Source organism: Canis aureus, chromosome 1 (assembly GCF_053574225.1).
Source record: "Canis aureus isolate CA01 chromosome 1, VMU_Caureus_v.1.0, whole genome shotgun sequence".
NCBI classification, from domain to species: Eukaryota; Metazoa; Chordata; class Mammalia; order Carnivora; family Canidae; genus Canis; species Canis aureus.
In genome coordinates this window covers 35,502,120-35,524,794 of record NC_135611.1, presented here as the reverse complement: position 1 = coordinate 35,524,794, position 22,675 = coordinate 35,502,120, and the positions used below count along the sequence as shown (strand labels likewise).

General features: G+C 37.1%; 2 protein-coding genes and 1 long non-coding RNA gene across 7 annotated transcripts in view; 2 read left to right on the top strand and 1 right to left on the bottom strand.

The window, feature by feature from the left end:
* The window catches only part of PEX3 (peroxisomal biogenesis factor 3), a 36,352-nt gene extending 15,008 nt beyond the window's left edge, over positions 1–21,344 (bottom strand). For all 4 annotated transcript variants that reach the window (XR_013378177.1, XR_013378171.1, XR_013378173.1 and 1 more), the window contains exons 1-8: positions 21,056–21,344; positions 12,434–12,565; positions 7,726–7,807; positions 2,888–2,931; positions 1,635–1,759; positions 1,277–1,343; positions 1,115–1,169; positions 405–573 (exon numbers count right to left, since the gene is read on the bottom strand). Coding sequence is in view for 1 of the 4 variants with exons in the window: in XM_077895561.1 (XP_077751687.1) it covers positions 405–573; positions 1,115–1,169; positions 1,277–1,343; positions 1,635–1,759; positions 2,888–2,931; positions 7,726–7,807; positions 12,434–12,565; positions 21,056–21,128 (747 nt within the window). In the remaining 3 variants the exon portion in view is untranslated. The remainder of the gene's footprint in view (positions 1–404; positions 574–1,114; positions 1,170–1,276; positions 1,344–1,634; positions 1,760–2,887; positions 2,932–7,725; positions 7,808–12,433; positions 12,566–21,055) is intronic.
* On the top strand, positions 13,774–16,159 carry LOC144312672 (uncharacterized). Its single transcript, XR_013378209.1, has 2 exons — positions 13,774–15,673; positions 15,931–16,159. It is a non-coding gene; the product is annotated as an uncharacterized LOC144312672 (long non-coding RNA).
* Positions 21,345–21,432: 88 nt separating the features above from the next.
* The window catches only part of ADAT2 (adenosine deaminase tRNA specific 2), a 41,207-nt gene continuing 39,964 nt past the window's right edge, over positions 21,433–22,675 (top strand). For both annotated transcript variants that reach the window (XR_013378111.1, XM_077895515.1), the window contains exon 1: positions 21,433–21,590. Coding sequence is in view for 1 of the 2 variants with exons in the window: in XM_077895515.1 (XP_077751641.1) it covers positions 21,492–21,590 (99 nt within the window). In the remaining variant the exon portion in view is untranslated. The remainder of the gene's footprint in view (positions 21,591–22,675) is intronic.

The window sequence follows — 22,675 nt, the reverse complement described above, 5'->3', positions numbered from 1 at the left end:
ATCAGCTCTATCTTTTGCTGCTGGATCGCATATAAATATAGTTTAGCCACATGAATGGAATATGTCTCCTGAATTTCCCCAAGTATAATGTAAATATTCATTTTGTATGTGAATCATACATCACAATGTCTATCTCATAACTAATACTCAATAAAAACTTGCTGAATATCTAAAATTATGTTTCTAAGTAGTTTCTAAGCCTTGTTCACTTTTTGAATCCCTCAGATTAGTCATAATTGGTTTGTTTTCTAAATTAATGAAGTTTTATTTAAGTCATTTGAATAAAGGCCTTTTAATCACTTACCTTTCAAGAGCCTCAGAAATCTAAATTTCAAGAGATAGTAAAAAAAAATTTTTTTAAATATAGAGTAGCTGGTTTGGTTAAATGGTTATGAATTAATCACCTGAACTGCTAATGGAGTTTCTTCATCTGGCATCATATAATGGCATAATAAAGATTTGGATTCATCTTTATTAATCCAAGAAGAAGACTTGTGCTGCTCAACTAGATTTCTGATTTCTTTTAGTTTTTGCTCCAAGTCCAAGAGTGACAAAGAATGTTTAAGAGAAACGCTAGAAGCAGAGAAAAAGGAATCAGGATAAATTGAAATTATACAACACATTCCATACACACTCTCTTCTTAACAGATTACTCTTTGAGAATCAGTCAAACCTAAACTGCTGACTAAAATCACTAGAGTAAATTAAGAAATCAGCCATCAGTTAAGTGTCATTATTACAGAGCCACACAAATCTTGCAGTAGATTTCACAAGAAAATTCCCACTGTAATTATAGATACTACTAGTATAAATGGAAGATAAAAGGCTCAGAGGTAGATTTTAAAGTAGGTCTTTTATCTCATGACCCAAATATTTATGGTTTGTTTGGAAGTCAATCAATAAACAATGAAACATTAAACCTTTTCCTTTAGTATCAAAAAGCTAGCACTAATGCAGAAAATGGATTTATAATCTGAGGGCTGTGTCTGTATTAGGTTACACAGAGTTTTACAAACCACCATTTGTTAAATTACCAGCTTCACCAGAACAATTCTAATTTTTCTTTTATTCACTAGAATCAGGAAGTCAGAAAAGTTTAAGCAAAATGCCTTACCTTCCTAAAATTTTCTGCACAGCTTGTTTAATGACCGTGATCAATTCTGTCAGGCCTATTTAAGGAAAAACAAATATAAAAGCCTTGTTCACTTTTTGAATCCCTCAATAATACAAATGAACAAATTAAAATTATTTTCCAGGTTACAAATAAGAATCTTACCATCTCCAAGGAGGTGCTGGATACTTGATAAATATTGCTGCTGGACATCTGGGGGAGCAAGAACTGTCTGTACAAAATAGGAATAAGGTTAAATTACCTAATATAATTGGTAAATAAATATATCTTCAGTATAACTTTTGCTATGATTTTTCAGGACCTCAAATGATTGGAAAAGTAATATTCCTGAACATTACAAAAAGTCTAGTTTCAAAATATGAAAAATAATGTTAGAAATTTACAATCACATGAAATATAAAGATATTTATTTTATAGAAATAACCAGGATAAGTGATATTCAGTTAAATTCAGTTAAATCTTAAAGAAAAGGGCAATATCTATAGTAATCTGTGAAACTTACAGTGCCATTTTTGCCAACTGCCGCATTATCCAGGTAAATATATCCACCAATTATGTTTAGCTGAACTCGCAAAAGAACCACCAGCATACAAGTACTGTATACTGCTACGATACTTCTTGTGAAACCTTCACAGAGAAAAGGAAACCATTTGGTACTATTATTATAACAAATATGTAAAATTACAAACTATCCCTATGGTTATTTTTTTCAAGATGCCTTTAAAAAGTACAGTTATAACTATTTCAAGTACAAATAATATCAATTCAAAATATCCATAGTCTATCACCTTACTATTTGTTTAATGTAAATTAGGTATGATCTCTTAATTGAAACAATAATCAGTAAAATCAATAATCAATATACTGAATAAAGGGTTATATATTATAAGCTTGGGAAGAAGAGTAAGAAAGGACTGGGAAACACTGAGATTTGCAACCACAGAACTTTGAGCTGTCCAGGGAGCTAGTTGAGAGTTAAGAGTAGAGGGCTGAACATGGAAGAACTCCAGCTTGCAATGGCAGGTAAAGGAGGCTGAACCCATTTCAGGGTTGGTGAAAGGTATAGATGGGGGGCACCCAGAGACTAGGACAGAGCATTCAAAACAAGAGAAAGTAAAGGTGCTGAATATTGCCAAGAGGTCTAGAAGGAGGAAAATATCCAGTGGATTTAGTAACAGAGAAGTTACTAGTGGTGCTTGTGAGATATGTTTGGGTAGAGACAGAAGTAAAAGCCAGGCTATAGGGTGTCAAAGAATGAGTGGGAGGGAAGAAATGGGGATGTAGAAGTCTTTGATATTATATAAGGGTGGCTGAAATACAGGGTACTATAAAGGTTTAATTTAATTTTAAATAGGCAAAGCAGGAATACTTGGTAGTATAAAGTTCTGAGACTTATGTATATACTCTGTATACACTGTCTATTCTGCTCCTCCCTGCCCCTTGTGCACTCTTTCTCTCTCTCAAAAAAAAAAAAAAAAAAAAAAAAGCATATTGTAGATACCAGTACTTAATGGGGGCAAATGTAGTCTAGGACAAGTTTATACATCATAACAATAACAAGAGCAATAATACTACCACCACTAATATTTCCTGAATACTTTCTATAACTAGATATTGTTCAACTTGCTTTATGAGAATTATTTAATGCGGACAATAATTTTTTGAGGTAAAAAAGTCATCTACACAACAAAGAATAAAAACTTCCCTTTATAAATATTTTAAGGATGTGCTGTCATAAAAAGTAGGTAGACTTACTTATTATCTTCAGATCCTCCCATATTTCCAACTTGTTTGAGGGCCTAAAGAAGAAAATATAAAAATAGCAATCAGGTAATCTAACAGAAAACTTAGAACGTTATAGCTCTAAAATTAATTATATTTTATTACAGGAAAACTACAAAAAACTAAGCCCACAAAATATAGTAAAAAACAAAACAAAACAAAACAAAAAACAAAAAAACCCTTTCATTTCGGTAACCAATGATAACAATTATTTTCACGGGGTGCCTGGGTGGCTAAGCCTTTGGCTCAGGTCATGACTTTGAGGTCTTGGGATTGAGCCCTGTTAGGCTCCCTGCTCAGAGGCGAGTGTGCTTCTCCCTCTCCCTCTGCTCCTGTGTTTTTCTTTTTCTCTTAAGTAAATAAATAAAATTATAAAAAAAAAAATACAACCATTTTAACTAGTGTATTGGTATATATCCTTCTGGTCTTTATCCTCCTTCACAGCATATGCATATATGTAAATTAAGAAAAACATTTGTTTCTTTCTCTCATTTACCATTTCACAAATAAGGAAGCATGTCAGTAATCCTTCAAAGGTAAATAATAAAGTATTTTTTGTTTTAAAGTATCATTACCAACATAACTTAAATATATATTTGGTGTTTCAGTTCACTGTAGTTACTTATTGATGTTCAAATTGCCCATCTTTGACATTGGGGGTACATTCAGGTTGGTTCCTCAATCCTTTTGACATTATCTTATTAGTTTTTAATAGATTCCTTGCTTACTGACAAGGAAAGTTGTTCTGGGTTCATCTTTTTTTTCCTTTAAGATTCATTGATTTTAGAGAGAGAGAGAGAGAGAGAGAGTACATGACGAGGGGAAGAGGAAGGAACAGGGGGAGAGGGAGAGAATTTCAAGCAGACACCCCACTGAGTGTGGGGCCCTTTGCAGATCTAGATCTCACAACCCTGAGATCACAACCTGAGCCAAACTCAAGAGTTGGACAGGGGATCCCTGGGTGGCTCAGCAGTTTGGCGCCTGCCTTCTGCACAGGGTGTGATCCTGGAGTCCTGGGATTGAGTCCCATGTTGGGCTCCCTGCTTCTCCCTCTGCCTGTGTCTCTGCCTCTTTCTCTTTCTGTCTCCATGAATAAATAAATAAAATCTTTAAAAAAGAAAAAAAAAAGAGTTGGACACTTAACCAACTGAGCCACCAGGCACCCCTTGGGTTCATTCTGTTCAATTCTTGCTATAGATCTGAAATCCTCCTTTCTCCAAGAGTCTTGCTTCCTTGTAGCAGAAAATGGTAGTCTGTGACTGCAATCTTCAATTAAGGACTTTAATTGTCACTGGATAGGTCACTGTTTCTAAGCCCTTTTGGGAGACTACGCTAATTGTGTGTGTTCAAACCACAAAGTTTTTAACTTCATCTCCTTGATCTCATATCTGTATTTCTTTTTGCCCACACTAGCAATCTGTGAAATGACTGTAATTACTAATTTCCTTTATCCTTCCCTCTATGAACAACAGTCTCAGAATAGCAATAGCAATACTGACCAGTTTTAAGGATTTTGCACCTAGAATACTTTCTATCTTTGCAGTTCTAACACCTAACTACACATTTATGTTAATGTGATTTATTTTTCCATCTCTTTAGATCTTTCTTTGTAAACACTAATTATAGTTTTATAAATACGTAAAATATTTACATGGTTCCAAAGTCAAACTTACACAGCATAAGTATATTCAAAGTCTGTTCCTATTCCTCTTTATTCTCTCTCTTCTTCATAGTTGACTATTAAAAAATTTTACTTTAACTTACCACTGTTTTGCCTTATGTAAGTAAATAAGTATATATTCATATCTGCCCCCTTAGATAAATGGTAGGATACTATACACATTTTTCTTTACCTGTTATATATAGATATAGATATATAGATATATATGACTATATATCTTAGAGATCATTCCATAGAAATTACAGATAATAGCCATCTTTTTGTTTTTGTTTGTTTTTTGTTTTGTTTTAACCATGGCGTAGTGCTCCACTGTGTGAATGTACCATGTAAATGAAGTTCAATGCTTTTCAAACCACCAACATGGAAGGACCAATTTTCTTTTTCTTTATTTCCAATCTGTCACAGACTGATACTTTCTTGTAAAATACAATAAAAATAAATTAGAAGGAAAATGAAATGAAAAACCACAAGGATATACAAACTACAAACCCATATTTATTATCATATTTGGATATAAATTTATACATATATATTTTTAAAGATTTATTTATTCATGATAGACACACAGAGAGAGAGAAGCAGAGACAGGAGGAGGTAGAACAGGCCCCACGCTGGGAGCCCGACGTGGGACTTGATCCCAGGACTCCAGGATCGTGCCCTGGGCCAAAGGCAGGCGCCAAACCGCTGAGCCACCCAGGGATCCCCATAAATTTATATTTTAATAAAAAGTTGAGTTACCATTACAATTGTGGGATATTACTAGCTTCTTATCTTTCTTTGCCACTGAACTGACTCTAGAGCTTCAGTTATCCCCTTCCTAGATGACAAGAGGTTCAAGATGTCAAGATGGCGTAAATCCTGCAAGATACTTAAATCCTAGAGGCCTCATTTAAACACACTTTGTAAAGGGCTCAAGTCATTCTTTATGCAAATATTTTTGAAATGGATATTTTCCCCCCCAAACTGCAAACAGAATTTTAAATCAAAAGAAAGTCAAGAAAAAAAAAAAGTCAAGAAAAAATAACATTGAGATACTTAAAAAGGAAACAGTAAATAAGGAAAACTATTGCCTATCATAATAAATTCAAGAATTTAAATTTTGTGTACTAAGAAAAGAGGAATGACACCTCTTCTTGAAAGCTGTCCAGGGTTATCCATCAAAATAAATCCTTTTCCTCTTGAACCTCCCATATTTTCTGCCCACATTTTGCTTTCACTTTTTACCAGAGACTAAACACAATATGTCTCGAGTTATGATAATTTATGTCATATACTCCCTTCTTTGGGTGACAAAGTTTTAAAGGGAAAGAGATCTTAATTATCTCCAATCCTCCAAAACATAGGCAACACAGGACTTTGCAGGAAACAGTCACCAAGAAGGAAGAATGCTACTATATCTACTGTGCCTGTTATTATGTTGCTTTTAAAAAAGTGCTATTCACTTATTTCATTTGTCTTACCTCCCTAATAAGACTAAAACTTAAGACAATTAAAATCTATTTGTTCTTTACCTATTTCTTATGTACATATTTCTTTTTTTAAAAAGATTTATTTGAGAGTGAGAGTGCACGCATATGTGTGCAAGTGAGGGGAGGGACAGAGAGAGAGAGGGAGAGAAGCTGACTCCTTGCTGCCAGTGGAGACCCCATGCAGAGTTCCATCTCACCATCTTGAAATCAAGACCTGAGTCAAAATCAAGAGTCAGAGGCTTAATGACTGAGCCACCCAGATGACCCAGGTACATATTTCTTTACTCCTTACTTATGTACATACATACAGGTAGTAATTAAGCATTTATCTGACCAAGATAAGTCTGCTTATATGTTTCTTCTGCATATAATTCTATGAACTAATTTATAAACTAAACTTTGTAAAGTTTAGTGGTGAAAATGCATCATCCTCTACAAATGATAAAATTTAGTGGGAAACCCCTTATTTCTAGCATTGTATTTTAATAAGATTTAAAAATTCCAAGTAAACAAATCCATTGTTATTTTGGGAGGTGTTCTCTGAATACAGAAAATGCTTTTAAGGAAATTTTCTAGCTCGTTATTTAATCTGAGTAGTAAATTCCTCTCTGCGAAATAGAGATGATAATATCTGCTTCACAAAGATATTGTGAAAATCAAACAGGAGCATGTATATAATATATCTAGCACTGGGCTCAGCACAGAGAGACACTCCAGAAATAGTACTTTCTTCTCCCTGGCTATTGGAAGATTATTACAAGGAAAGTGAGTATTTCAGTATGGCTACAATGATTAAAATTTATTTAATGAAACCATTTCCCTTTATCTTGTTCATTAAAATAAGAAGCCATTTTCTTCTGGAAGTCTTCTCAAATGAACACAGCATCACACTAAATTACAACACCCCAACACACACTATACTCCATATATAAGGTCCTATGTGTGAAAGTGCTTTGTGCTCAGTGAACTGTCATGGTAGTTATCATTATTTATGCTCATGTTATATTTGCACTTCATTTCATTAATAATATAAAATGTAAGTTCATATGCCTTACTTATTCAAAATATATGTGCACATGCTTTACCTCTTATACTGTAAACTCTTCAAGAAGCACAATATTTAACATATTTTTAAAATATCTGGTTCAGGGGATCCCTGGGTGGCTCAGTGGTTTGGCTCCTGCCTTCTGCTCAGGGTGTGATCCTGGAGTCCTGGGATCAAGTCCCGTGTCGGGCTCCCGGCATGGAACCTGCTTCTCCCTCTGCCTGTGTCTCTGCCTCTCTCTGTCTCTCTGTCTATCATGAATAAATAAATAAAATCTTTAAAAAAAATATCTGGTTCAGGAACACATTCCATGAGCACTCAATAATTAAATTTCTGAAAAAGGTCAAAGTGAATTAAGATCTATTTATATGTAAACCAGAATACACATATTGTTGACCTAAATACTTTGTGCATCAAGGTAGAGCAAAAATAAATAGATAAAACAGAATGAATTCAGGGACAGAGTCACTAAATATATTTTCTAAATGACTCTCTATATTACAAGCATCAATTAGAAAGAAAAATAAGGAAACAAAGATATTTGAACAATATTTCAATTCATTCTATAAATTTAAGTGCCCTGTATAAACAAAAAATCATGTTAACTTGCATTTACCTGTTTTTTAGCAGAGCTGTTAGGCTCTCAGAATTGAGTTGTTGCATTAAGGCCTCTCTCAATGTTGGAAGCATGGACAGTACTGTAATGCAAACAGAAAATAAAAAAGTTCACAAGTGATATGACTGCCTTTCACTGAGAAATGCACATTGTTTTAGGCTATAAGACTAGGGACTAGTAAGGGTTAGGAGGGAATGTCAGGGCTAGAGTTTTCATATTATTACTATTAAGAATAGCAAAAACTGAGTTTATACTAATAAACCATTTCTCTGCTTATGCACGTAATGTAAACAAGTACACATACAAGGAAGAATGAAAATTATTCTGAGATGTTAATAATGGTGGTCTTTGGAAATTGCCAATAATCATCTTTTTTCTCTTCTGTACTCTCCAAATTATTTTTACAATAAATTTATTTCTGAGAGTTAAATGATCAAGACAACATTTTTATCTTTATTTTTCTTATTTTATATTTCTATTTTTGGAAAAGTTTATTAAATATTACAAAGCAATAAGCACTTATTGTAACTTAGACAAAGCACATCAGGCTGGGAATTAAGAACTGCTGAGTTGTAGTTTTGGTTTTGCCAATGGTTACTGCCCCTAACTTCCAAGAATAACATAAAGATAAAATAAGCCATAGTGCTCTATAGAAAAAAGATTGTATCTAATTTATACAAGTTGCTTTATTTATGGCTACTGCATAGTATAATAAATGTTGGAGAAATGCACATACATCAATTTAAAATTAATTTCTAACACTAAATAAGTAATGATAACAAAATGAAGAAATATCAAGAGATCACAAATACCACATCCTAAAAGGGAAAACTTCAGTGTATTATTTTTATTTCTTGACTATATAAGACATATTAAAATAAAATCCATATTATTTTTTCTATACAACATTTAGCTTTTAGCTTAGTCTAGACATTTATTTCAGTGATGGACTATGCAGCTTCAGCGTATTTCCTCAAGCTGTATGATTAAAGAACCCAAGTCCATTTAGACCATTAAAAAGTCACAGCTCAGAGCCAATGTAAAAGGTAGCTTATCTCTTAATGTATTTGGTACATATACCTAGCCCAAATGTGGTATGTTAGCCCACCAAGAAAAATTAAGGCTGGAGTCCTACATTCAGGAAATGGAGTCAATAAGGAACTAGTTTAAAGATTATGTGGTAAAACAACATGATTTGAGAGGAGTCTCTTCAACAATTCTGAGAGATAACAGCTTTTTATTTTCCCCTTTGGCTATTCAACCCAAAACAAGTCAATTCTTCCCTTCCAGGCATTTTTTTTTTTTTTAAACACTGAAAAATAGGGATCCCTGGGTGGCGTAGCGGTTTGGCGCCTGCCTTCGGCCCAGGGCGCGATCCTGGAGACCCGGGATCGAATCCCACATCGGGCTCCCGGTGCATGGAGCCTGCTTCTCCCTCTGCCTGTGTCTCTGCCTCTCTCTCTCTCTGTGACTATCATAAATAAATAAAAGAAAAAAAAATAAACACTGAAAAATATATTTCTGAATCTAGTTGAATACAGCATTTGTGTTTTCCTTTAGCTATCTGGTCTCCATAATAAACACCCCCCAGTCCAACCACAAATCACAAGACAACCCTTCACCAGCTATGAATCTGTATGACCCTGAGCAAGTTATTTAACCTCTCAGTGCCTCCGTTTTTTCTGTAAACTGAGGATAACATTGGATCTACCTTATAGAATTGTTGTAAGGATTAACTGAGATGTATAAAGCATTTACAACAGGGCTTCTTTGCCATAAGAATGCTCAGTGTCAGCCTGTTTTATTAACTTTATTTGGGCTTTTCTGACACACATTAGTTTGTATCTTCTTCTTCCTTTTTTTTTTTTTGAAGACTTATTTATTTGAGAGAAAGAGAGAAAATGAGTGGGAGGGGGAGAGGGAGAGAGAGAGCCTCAAGCAGACTCCACGCTGAGCATGGAGCCTGACCTGGCTGGATCTCATTACCCTGAGGTCACGACCTGAGCTGAAACCAAGTGTTGGGTGCTTAACCAACTGCCTCTCAGGCACTCATCCAGTTTATATCTTATTAACATATGAGAGGCAGAAATGGACCTATACTCTTACTACTCCAGAGCATGATGCAACTACCTTTGATCTGAATCACAGATTATTGTAGTATAAGATTAAATTAGTATTTCTAGGGAGTCATATCGGACTATTTATAATGAGCTTATGGTCAACTAGAATTCCCAACTCTTACTTATATATCCTGCGCGCAAACAAGCTTAGATAATTGTGTATCTGTACAACTGACTTTTAATGCAGAACAATTCATTTATCCTAGCCTAGCACTGTTATCTATAAATTTAATAAGTATCTCTCCTGAATCCTTAGTAAAGTCAAGAAGAAGATAAAACCACTGGGCAGAACACAGAAACATTTTATTAGATACTGTCTTTCAAGTTGGGGTCAACTTTTCGGGTGAAAAAATAACTAGCTATGTTTACCTTTTATATGTACTAAATTTTTCTAGTATATCCACTGCATCTTATTCAAAAGGATAGGAATTTAATCATATGATTTGTAACTCCATTATCAAAGCATACCAGAAAGCTAATTTGCAAAGTTTTCCAGTGAACCTATATTTGGCTCCTATAATATTTTATTTTTAATTACCTAAATGTAGCTATTTATTCAATCCAAGGGTTGTGATGGTCATGGAAATGTGCCACCAAGTCTGCTAGGAGGGGCAGGGTTAACTGGCAGCCCCAGTTGCCACCCCTCTGGATCCATTACCATGTCTGCACCACTCTCAGTCAATGAGAGTGGACTGTGGCTATATTAACACAGGTCTATTCCTGGGGGGCTTGTCTACCAGGGAACTTTGGCTCAAGGACTTCCCACTGGCCTGCCAAAACTTTCTTGAAACTGCTGTAGGTTGAGATTCCTATCTGACCTTCTTTCCTTCTCTCTTTCCAGTCACATATAAGGCCTGCACTATGGTCTAAAGGCTTTCTTTGCCTGTAGAGTCCTGCTCCCTCTCCTTTGCTTTCTGTGAGTGTTTCCCCCAATATATCTCTTTATCTAATCCCATCTTAGTATCTGTTTCCCAGGGGACCTAAACTGACACAAGGGTCCATGTCAATTGAGATGTACTTTCAGACTCTAGACTACCTTTTTCTACTTTCTGAAAATTTGAGGAATAACCAGAAATGGACTGTACTTATTTTCTAAAAATTAATTAAAATGTCCTTGGTAGCATCACTTCACTGAATGCTGAATATCAACTTAAAGAATTATGTCATTTTTTTTTTTAAAGTAGTCTCCACACCGAGTACAGAGGCTAATACAGGGCTTGCACTCATGACCCTGACATCAAGACCTGAGCTAATATCAAGAGTCAGATGCTTACCTAACTGAGGCACTCAGGCGCCCCAAGAATTATGTAATTTTAAAGTTATCACTTACTGAGTATTTATTATGCATCAAACACTTTATATGCATTATCTCCCAACATTCTACAAAACATTTATGAAGTGGGTTTTATGATGATCATTTTATAGAAGAGAGAATTGAGACTTAGATTTGCCCAAAGATACAGGGATATTACATGGAAAACCCAAGAACTGAGCTGTATTTTAAAAAAAAATTATTTTATTTAAATTCAATTAATTAACATTTGGTATATTATTAATTTTAGAGATAGAGTTCAGTGATTCATCAGTTGCACATAACACCCAGTGCTCATTATATCATGTGTCCTCTTTAATGTGTTTTATCTGAATTATCATTACATTTAGTATTTATGGTTACTATTTGCTTTATAGAATGAAGTACTATTATACTAAAAATAAAGTCTTTTAAACTCAGAAAAAAATTCTGCTTTCAAAAGTAAAGAGAACTTACCTTTACAAACTTTCTAAATTACCTGTTCTTGAAAGAAGTGTTGGAGAAAAGATTAAACTTTAAACAATAACAAAGAAAAATAGGTTTGACATGGATTTGAGAACTAATTCTTTAAGGGGTTATGCCAGTTGTAACGCCTGTTCTCTTCAAATATGGGCAATTGGTTTTTTTATGGCATTCTCTCAGTAGGTTTCTAGCTCTGGAGGTTAAATTATTATCACTAATTTATGTTGATTAGTGTATACTACTGTACTGTGGTAAATGTAACACACTTAGGAATTTTTACTGGAGATACAAGGCCTAATGAAATCAGGCCTATCCTTGCAGCCTTATTTCCTACTACTTCCATTGCTCATTCCACTCTAGCTACATACCCTTTTGCTATCTCTTGAAAGTGTAAAGCTTATTCCCATGGAAGGCATTTTGCATGGCTCCCTCCATTGAATCATTTGGTTCTTTTCGATTGTCACCTCCTCAAAGAGGCCTGACTCTCCTGATTGCCATTTCTTAAAGAACATCCCCACTGCTCACACAGCTTTATTCTCCTTATAGCAACCATCACTGCCTGAAGTTATTTATATGTTATTTGTTACTCTCACTAGCATATAAGTTCTAAAGGTCAGAGATTTGTTTTAATTGTTCACCTTCTGTTTCCCTGGCACTGGGTACCCCATGTATTTGCTAAATGAATAAATAAAATGAATGAACAAGTATTTACCATTGACTTATACTGATTTTAAAGTTTGGTCCTAGAGGTATGTAACTTAATATAAATCATCAAGTAACTTTATACATGTATAAATATTTCTCTTTGCCTTACCTGTCATGTTGCAAGTCCTCTGGTTACTTTCAAAATGATACTGTCGTCTTGCTTGAGCAATGTACTCTGCAGCTTCTCTTTCTTGAATTTCTCTGATTTTCTTCTGTCCATATTTTCCCAGGATATACACTCCTAAAATTATTTTTTAAAATAAGTATATTAATCTAGTTAATTAGAATATTAAAAATTCCAAACCGTATTTTTAACCTGCTTCATCCAAATATAAGGTTTATATCAATGAAAAGTTAACAATCACAACCTTTAAAAATCTACATTAAAGAGTTGTATAGGAATTGTGACCTAAATAGAAGAAAAGGGAGATTGCCATTTTAAAAGCCAATGATGGGTACGTAAATACTAGGTCTGAAGGGAACAGAAACGAATTAAGTATACAAAGTCTGGCAATGCTTTAATTTTATTTATTTATGAGAGAGAGAGAGAGAGAGAGAGAGAGAGGCAGAGACATAGGCAGAGGGAGAAGCAGGCTCCATGCAGGGAGCCCAATGTGGGACTCTATTCTGGGTCTCCAGGATCATGCCCTGGGCTGAAGACAGTGCTAAACCGCTGAGCCACTCAGGCTGCCCTGGCAGGGCTTTTAATAGTGAACTGGAGATATTCTAAGTGTCCAGCAATAGGGATTGTTTAAATAAATTATGGTCTATCCATACAATAATCTTATGAAATCTTATATGGCTGTTAAAAACCACATGGCTAAATTAGCTAATGGCTCAAGGAAATATCCATATATATTGTTAGGTTATAAAATAAAATATGGATGTTTCTCTTTTTAACAGAGGTAGATATACAGAAAAAACAGATGGGTTTTAGCATATAATAAACAATAATCATTGTTGAATAGTGGGAAAGCAGCTCATCTTTTTGTTCTGTTTGTTTTGTATTCTCCATATTTTCTTCAGTCAACATATAATACTTTTTAAAAATGTAAGAAAATTTCTATTTATTTTATGATAGATTTTTTTTTATGATAAAATTTTTAAAAAAAGATTACAAGAAAGGTAGGTAGGCAGACATCGAGAACTAGTATCTTCAGTGGAAAAGGGAGAGGGAAGGAGGTACAGAAATTCCTACATTGGGATCCCTGGGTGGCGCAGTGGTTTGGCGCCTGCCTTTGGCCCAGGGCGCGATCCTGGAGACCCAGGATCGAATCCCACGTCGGGCTCCCGGTGCATGGAGCCTGCTTCTCCCTCTGCCTGTGTCACTGCCTCTCTCTCTCTCTCTGTGTGTGACTATCATAAATAAACTTTAAAAAAAATTAAAAAAAAAAAAATTCCTACATTATAACACTACAGCATAAAAATATGGGGGGGGGTCATGAGGCCTATAATTTTGTTGAACACATTTCAGCATAGGCAGATGATATAAATGTGCACATTCTGGTCTATGCCCCAGGGGCAGTCAGTTGTCCTACTGGGGAATGTAAACACTCCAGAGTGGTTGGTTAGCATTTGACCAAAAGCCACACTCCAAGGTTTAAGTACTTCAACTAACTTTTATCTAGCATAATGAACATCAGAAATGGATTTTCATAGATTAAATTAGTGGTGTTTAAGATACTGGATTAGCCAAAACATCTTAGTAATACTCATTTGAGCAAGAACATATGATTCTAGCAAGTCCTTCATCCTTAAGAAGGACTTAGCCTTGAATCCTCAGCTAATTAGGATGATTCTTAGTCAAAGGAGTTAACCAAATGGCCAGTAGAATCCTACAACTGGAATACTGTTGCATTTGCTTCAGGCAAATCTTTTGTGTGTGAGAGAGAAAGAGAGAAAGAGAGAGAGAGAGAGAGAGAGAGAAGGGGAAGAAGGGCAGAAAGAGAAAGCAAATCCCAAGCAGGCTCTACACACAGCATGTAAGACCTCAGGACCCTGAGATCATGACCTGAGCCAAAACCAAGAGTCTGACACTTAACCGAATGAGCCATCCAGGTGCCCTGTCTTCAGGCAAATCTTTTATGCAAGGTTCTGTTGCAGCACTGAGGACGCTGGGACTTCAATAAGCTTATAAAACAAGTTATGACATTGCTTTATTTATGTTGGCTAATAGGATGTTTTTATGTGTGCCAGCATTTGTTCCATTATGACCCAGCGACAAATTTGTAAGGTAATAACTAATCCTCACCTATTTCCAACTGTTTGTAGCCTTCAATATCTATCAAAAAGAACCTAAGAACTGTGCAGGATCTAAACAATTTGATTTGGTCTGTTTGTCACAAGTGGGGAGGAGACAGCCCTTAGGAACTGCAAAGCAAACACACATTCTGAAATATTTTCACTAATATAAGCATTATAGATGAACTGATAACACATATATTATTTAAAATAATAATTCACTACCAGGTATGTCCTACAAATAATTAAGACAGAAATAAACTATGACTGCTATGTTTGTATGCAAATACATGTATTATAATAACGCTTAAACAGCAAATGGAAGTTATATAAGTGGCTTTATAGCTACCTTTCTTGTAATCTCTCAAAAAATAGATGACACTCCCATAATACCAACAGAATGAAGAAATTGACTTGTATTTCACAAAGTATGAAGAAACTGACCTGTATTTCACAAAGTAACTCTTTGATAGGCAATTTGCTTGTATTTTATTTGCACAATAGATTGCTTAAAGTTATGTGTACAATGATTATAATTTCTCAAATAATAATAATGTGAAGTGAAACACTTTACATGACCTTTCTGTAGCTAAGAATTTTCTGGAATAACAATAAATGACTAGTATATGTGTTTTCCAGGAGAAAAGATATACTGCTTTTATTAGATTCTCAACAGTGTCCGGTAAAAGTTTTTCAGGAACTACTATATTTCTTTGATAAGAGTAGTATATTCTAACTAAAGCTAAAAGAAAAGGAATTGTTATGGATTGAACTGTGTCACTACCTGCCTCTGCCCCTTCCCCTCATTCATATCTTGAAGTTCCCCTACTTCAGAATGTGACCTTATCTGGATATAGGGTCTTTATAGAAGTAACCAAGTTAAAAGGAAGTCATTAGGGTAGGCTCTAATCCAACATGACTGGTATTCTGGTAAGAGGAAATGTGGACACAGACGCATAGAAGGAAGACGATATAAAGGCACAGAAGACAGAACCATCGATAGACCAAGGAGGGGGGCCTGTAGAAGATCCTTCTCTTAACAAGCTCTCATAAGGAACAATTCCTGCCAACACACTGATCTCGGATTTCTGGACTCCAGAACTATGAGGTAATACATTTCTGTTGCTTAAGCCAGTTTGTGATACTCCAGTATGGCAACACTAGCAAACTAATACATGAAATTAGGCTAAAATCCCACAACATATATATATATATATATATATATATATATATATATATATATATATATATATGTTTGTTTGTTTGTTTGTTTTACTTAGCACTGAAGTAAGTTCCTACATAAAGTCAAATTTAGCCAAGCTCTCATTCCTAACATTAATAAATTCTGATTTTTTTCTTCCCTAGGAAAAGAAGTATGAAGGCAGAGCATTCATTAGCTAAAATATGGAGTTCAGGATCATATTTATACTCGACAGGCTGCCTCAATCTGACCTGAAGACAATCTGACCTGAAGACCATCTGATACTGATGGTTGTGGCACCATCTAGGTTGAGCAAGCCTCTTCCACTCTCTGCAACAGAAATTTCTCCATCCATAAAATGAAAGGCTGGGATTATAAGCTGCTTTAAAAGTTTCTTCTGTGGCTATTGTCTTTATTTATGAATAATGGGAACAATCAGAAATTGTGGTGCCTAGGTGGCTCAGTCTGTTAAGTGTCCAATTCTTGGTTTCTGTTCAGGTCATGATCTCAGGGTTGTGAGATCAAGCTGAGTTAGGCTCTGCACTCAGTGAGGACTCTGCTTGAGAGTCTCTCTCCCTCAGCCTCTCCTCTAACCACCCCTCCCCACCAAATAAACGTAAAATGTTTTAAGGTTTCCTTTCAGAACACTGTTGGTAAAGCAAAATATCTTCTAGTCTTTCCACATTATAAATTCAGGTTTTTTTCAAACTATCTTTTAGTTGTTGTCATCTTTTCTTGGATGAAAATCCCTGCAAAATAACTCTTATTAGATTATTACTAGGTTAATAATTTCAATGAGTTTGAATATCATTATTATTATCATCACTCAAAATCTAACAAAACACCAATTCCTGCTAGTCTGATTCTATTTCAGAAATATTTTCTAAATTTTGCCACTTTACTCCGACCTCTTTGTCACTGTCTTCATTCAGATTCTGAATAATGGTCTTAAGAACTGGTTTTCAGCTTCTCCTCTTTTGTTCTAATCTCAAACCTTTCTAATCCATCTTTTAGATGCCAAGTGATTTTCTAAAACTTAAATCTGACTACATATTCCTGTGCTTAGAATTCTTCAACACCCTGCCATCTTTTTTTAATGTGGATTCCCTGTTCCACTTACAACAGAATTACTTTGAAGTATCTGTTAAAAATGTAGCCTTTAAGGGAGTTCCTTGAAAACACCCCCCAAGTGTCCTATCTTGTACAGTACTGACTGCTGGTACACAATGGGAGCTCAATAAATACTTGCTGGATAACTGATGAATAAATGAACTGGTTTGGACCAAAAGAATCAGACTCTGGGAAAGAAAACTCTTTTTATTAAGCCCATTTGACTGATTTTTATCATAGGAAAGTTGAAAAGCACTGGTGCCTAAGATAATGTCCAGATTCAGTAGAATGGCACAGTATACAAAGCCCTCCACAATCTGCACTCCAGCTAGTTTTCCAAATACATCTTTTGCCACTCTCCATTTGGTCCCTGTTCTTAGCCATAGTGAAATACACTGATTCATCATAACTGATATATCTGAATCTGTTGAACATCCCTTTTTCCTGCTATGTTCCATTCTCTTTTGTTAGCTGTACTTGACTCAAGTGAATTCTTGAGTGAAGCCTGCCAGACACCTTCACATTTATTTCTCTAAGTCCCCACAGCACCACCTCTATTAATGGTACTATAATATTATCACCATATCACTTTTGTTTATTTCCATTTCTGCTTTCCAGACAACACCACGAGTTCGTCAAAGTCAAGAACTGTCTTGTTCCTTTGTATTCCCAGAGCCTGATATAGTGGGAGGAGGCACTCACTTTCATTCAAATATTAGTTCAATGAAAGAATGAATAAATGGAAAACTAAAGAGACCAAAAATTACAGGGGTTATGATATAAATTATAAGTCACTGCTCTGAGATTTTTAGAAATCAGGAAGCCAATAAATATAACCTGGTTATTCTCTGTTCTGCAACATTTTCTCCTGAGTGGTGATTCTGGAAATGTGGCTTGGGTACTAATGGAGGTGTTCAATTCCTTTTCATGGAATCTGTGAATCAAAACTATTTCTGTAGTTCTTGTCTTTTTCATTCTCATTCTCTCATACAGCAGAGTAATCCAGAGGCTACATGACATGTGGTAATGCAACTGACTGGATGCAGAGAGATGGGATGGGAATCTAGCTTTCTTCAATTAAGCCAGACAGTAAAGAGATTTGCAAAAGTGTAAGATGATGCCACTCTTTTCACTACTTTTTTTTTGAAAATAATATTTGTGTTAATATGTAATGGGTTTACTATTATTACTTAATATTTTAAAAATTCATTGGTTTTTATTTCTAAAATGGCAACTGTTAATAGAAACAAATTTTTATAGGCTGCTTAGAGTCTTTAATTTTTACAAGTGTAAAGAATCCTCAGGCCAAAGTTTACATTTCATAAACTGGTCAAATTGCACAAATTAGTCTAAAGCAGTGACTCTTCCAAAATGCAGGAAATGCCTATGTAAGGCTTGTAACTCAAAGTTTTAGTTTTTTTCCATCTAAAGTTTGGTGGAAAAGAAGTCTGCCAAATTCGTTTGAGCAAACATGTTGATATCTTACCTAGTTTTCAAGCCTGACAAAATATACTTCTTCCATGAAGACCTTTTCTATTTTTTCTTTTTTTTCTATTTTTTTTAAATGCACATGCTATCATCTGCTGATTTGATCTGTATGCCATTTTTTTTTTTTACCAGTTCTCTTACTGTTTTGCATTTTACTTGAGTACTTGTTGTTATACTCAGAATGTTTGTGTCCCCCCAAAACTCGTATGTTGGAATCCTAATGCCTGATGCGATGATATTAGGAGGTGAGGTCTTTGGGAGTCATGAGTGGAGCCTTCACGAATGAGATTAGTGTTTTTTAAAAACACTTCACAGTGTTTACAGGACTTCACAGAGACCACTATCCTTTTTGCCATGAGAGAGTACAAAAAGTCTGCAACCTGGAAGTGGGCCCTCACCTATCCTGCTGGCACCCTGCTGATCTTGGACTTCCAGCCTCCAGAATTGTGAGAGAGAAATTTCTGTTGTTTATAGCCACCCAGTCTGTGGTACTTTGTGATAGCAGCCTTAATGGACTAAGACACTTGTTTTTCATTCCTGTCAGACCATAAAGTCCATGAAGGCAGAGCGGCATAGTGTGGAAAGGGAATGTACTTCAGAATCCAACACACCTGGCTCAAATTCTAGTTTCCTTATTATTAATTCGGAGATCCTGGGCAGTTTCTTCAATTCTTAGGACTCTAGTTCCCACATCTGAAGATGGGAAAGACAAGAACTACTCTTGTCCTGCCCACTGAATAGAAGAGCTTAGCACAGTGCCCACTGGGCACCCAATAAATGGTAGGTATTTGCCTAAAGATTGTAGATACCTACAAATCTGTAACTCTTGCATTTCCAATCATATTGCCTTAAACACTACAGACACTGGATAAATATATGTCTTAGGTTAATTGAAATGCAACAGTTGTAGGAAGATATAAAACACTAAGATTATTTTCTGTTTCTGTCCTTCTGAACTTTTTTCCCCTTTCCCATTTCTCTTAATCTATAATTATAAAGATCTCAAGAGATTTTTGAAAAAAATGTATAACCATGCCTTAAGAATATTCTTTTGCTTCCTCTATGATGGATTATGTCTGATCTACCATTAAGTTCTTCCATAAATCCGAAAGGGTATGTTATTCTGAGACTGCTAAAGAGAGATTATTTTCCTTCCTTCAGTAGTGGCAAAAAATACTTCCTGGGCTAGTAAATGTGGTACCTACTTTTATGATGCTGGGCAGGGGCCGTGAGCCCCAGTTCCCTGTCAGCTACGCATCATGGAGAGTAAACAACTCTTATAATCATTTTGTAATCATTCAGCCATTCTGTTTTTCACTTTCAGTAGAGTATTCAATAAATTACAGGGGATATTAACACTTCATTACGAAATAGGCTTTGTGTTATATGATTTTGCCCAACTGCAGGCTAAAGTTAAGTGTTCCTAGCACATTTTGGATAGGCTAGACTAAGCTAAGCTATGATGTCTGGTACGTTAGCTATGTTAAATATACTTTTCAACTTACTGTATGTTTATTGGGTCATAACTCCGTTGTAAGTTGAGAGAGATCTGTATGTTAGACGTCAGTGACTGAAGATACTGGAAAATTTATTGGTAAAGGATTTCTCAAAGAATTCTGTAAAAATTCAAATAAAAATGTACTGATTTGCCAAAGACCTCAGAGATGAGGGGAGACTCTCCTTGCCTCATCAACAAGCTGATTTCAAACGCTCAAGAATCAACGGATCTGAGTTACCAATGCCAGAAGTACGGTGAATTTCGAATTATATGGGACAACAGACTATGATAGTAAGAGAAAAACAACCAAATTCTTTAGAAAACTTCTGTTCTTGTTTTTTAAGTACTTCTGTAACCAAAGCATGTAGTTAGTGTTAGTATTTCCAAAAAAAAAAAAATGATAAAAATTCCCTCTTAACATTCCTACATTCTCTTCTGTATCTCAAGAGGCTTTTTATTCTCTCCTTCAAATCTCTGCACTTTCTGACATGACGAGCGCCATATGGGGCAAAGGCTCTCACGGGGATCCTGCTTCTAAATGTCCTCTCAGCCTGTGCAACTCAGTTGTGCCGGCTAGATGGGCATTGATCCTAACCTTGACGACGCTGAGGAAGGCTGCACAGCATCTTCCAGACTCTTTACTGCCTAATTTTTATTCTAAAGAAGCAGAAACGGAACTAAAATGTTTCTCTGTCTGGTACGTATCTTCCAGCCCTTGAGTCTAACCGTGCGGTTTAAAAAAAAAGAAAAAAAAATTCAAACTAGCTTTCAACCACACTGCAAGCGCAGCCTTTAGGTAACTCTCTCCTAGGGTATTAGGAAACTTCTGAGAAGGATGGAAGCCAAACGAAATATCGAGGGTGCCAAACAGAAACGAACAATCTCACGGCAAAGCAGCAATTTAAAAATGTGTGTAAGAGAATGGTGTCTTGAAACGGAAACTTAATTGCAGTGGGTGCTCCCAGCGTCCGAGAAGAAAGATGGGAGAGAAGCAGCGGAGGCGGCAGCGTTCAGGACAAAAGACCCAGATCCCACAGCTGCAGGGACGGGAAGAGCCTCGGAGGCTGGTCAGCCGGCGCCCGGTTTCCTCCGTGTATCCGGGACTACAGTCGCCCGGCCCCTATTCCAGAAGACAGTCACTTCGCTTCCTCCCCTTCCTCCCAAACTCCCCTTCCGAGACGGCTGTCACTCACCTCCGAGGACTGTGCCCAGGAAGATGCATTTCTTTTTATGACGTTTTAGAAAATTCCACGTAGATCTCAGCATCTTCAGGCCTTCAAGGTACGGGGTAGTTCGCCAGGAAACCGTTTCCTCGTCGCGAGGCCCGAACGAGCAGCCGTGGTCCCGCTGGGTGCTCTCCGAAATCACAAACGCGACTCTCCGCAGAGACTGTCACCGGGGCGGGAAGGGGGCGTGGACTACAGCCGAGCCGCTGCGCTCTCTGCCTCCGCCGCCGCCGCCGCCGCCGCCGCCGCGCCGCGGTCCCCGCGCCCCGGCCCCGCCCACTCGGGTCCGTCCAGAATGCGCTCCCGAGTGCATCGCCCTTTCGACTTCCCTGGAAACGGCGGCCCGCGTTCTCCGCGTTCCGTTGCCCGCGTCCGACGCCGAGCGCCGCGGCCCGGGTGCCGGATGGAGGCCAAGGCGCCGTCCGCGCCGTCTCCTGTCGGCGGCGCGTGCCCTGTGACGGCCGAGGAGACCGAAAAGTGGATGGAGGAAGCCATGCAAATGGTGAGGAGTCCAGGAGGTGGATGCCGGGGGGTGGGAGCTTTCTACAGCCCTCTTCCCGACCCGAGCATTTGAGCAAACGCCCGGGCTGTGCTTTCTCGCCATCAAGATCTCCGTGGCGGTCACGTTTTCTGGGGAAACAGCTGGCTTTGCTGTCGTGACATCTTCTTTAGCCCATCCTCACAGTGCTGCAGGGGAGGAAGATTGGAAGTACGGAAATCATTTCTTTTTATCAGTGGCTTGCCTGAGCCAAACAGCCCTGCCCTCCCTGCGGCCGGCCTCTTGGCGTGCTGCGCCCCCCTCCGCCCCTGGGGGCTCGCTCACAGGTGCGGAAAGGCTCAGTATTTTGTATTTATGATCTCCTGACCCTCTCTAGTAGGAGAAAAGACACCGAGGATATGTATGTGTCTGATCGTTCACGATACAACAGTCAGATCCTACCATTCATTCATCTGTCCTACTGCCCTTTTTTTTGTTTGTTTGTTCGTTTTAAAGATTATTTATTCGTGAAAGACACAGGGAGAGGGGCAGAGACCCAGGCAGAGGGAGAAGCAGGCTCCCTGCGGGGAACCTGATGCGGGACTCGATCCCAGGACCCCGGGATCACGCCCTGAGCCAAAAGCAGACGCTCAACCGCTGAGCCACCCAGGGGCCCCTACCCTCTGTCCTTCTAACTTCCTTCCTTCAGGATTGCTGATTAAGAAGGGCTCTGATCAGATTTGTGTATGATCCAAGCTTTACCCATACTTACGTGTGCCAGTGAGCTCTTTAATAGGGATAAGAGTGTGTTTGGCATATACAAGTATAGGTACACAAATACATGTACCCACTCCCATATACGTATGCAAAATGCCCTTCAGTTTTACATTTCTCTAAAGCTGCTGTAAAAGAAATCTTTTTTCATACAGCATATTGATTATATTCTTCCAGTCCTTCGTGGCTTCCATCCTCCTATAGTTAATTAATTCTGTAATTGTGTATTCATTCACCCCACTGATGTTTGTTGAGTACACTATGTTTGGCATTGGGAATTCAGCACTGAACTGATTTTGGTGTATTCTTTTCGGTTCTCTTTTCATACTGTTTTC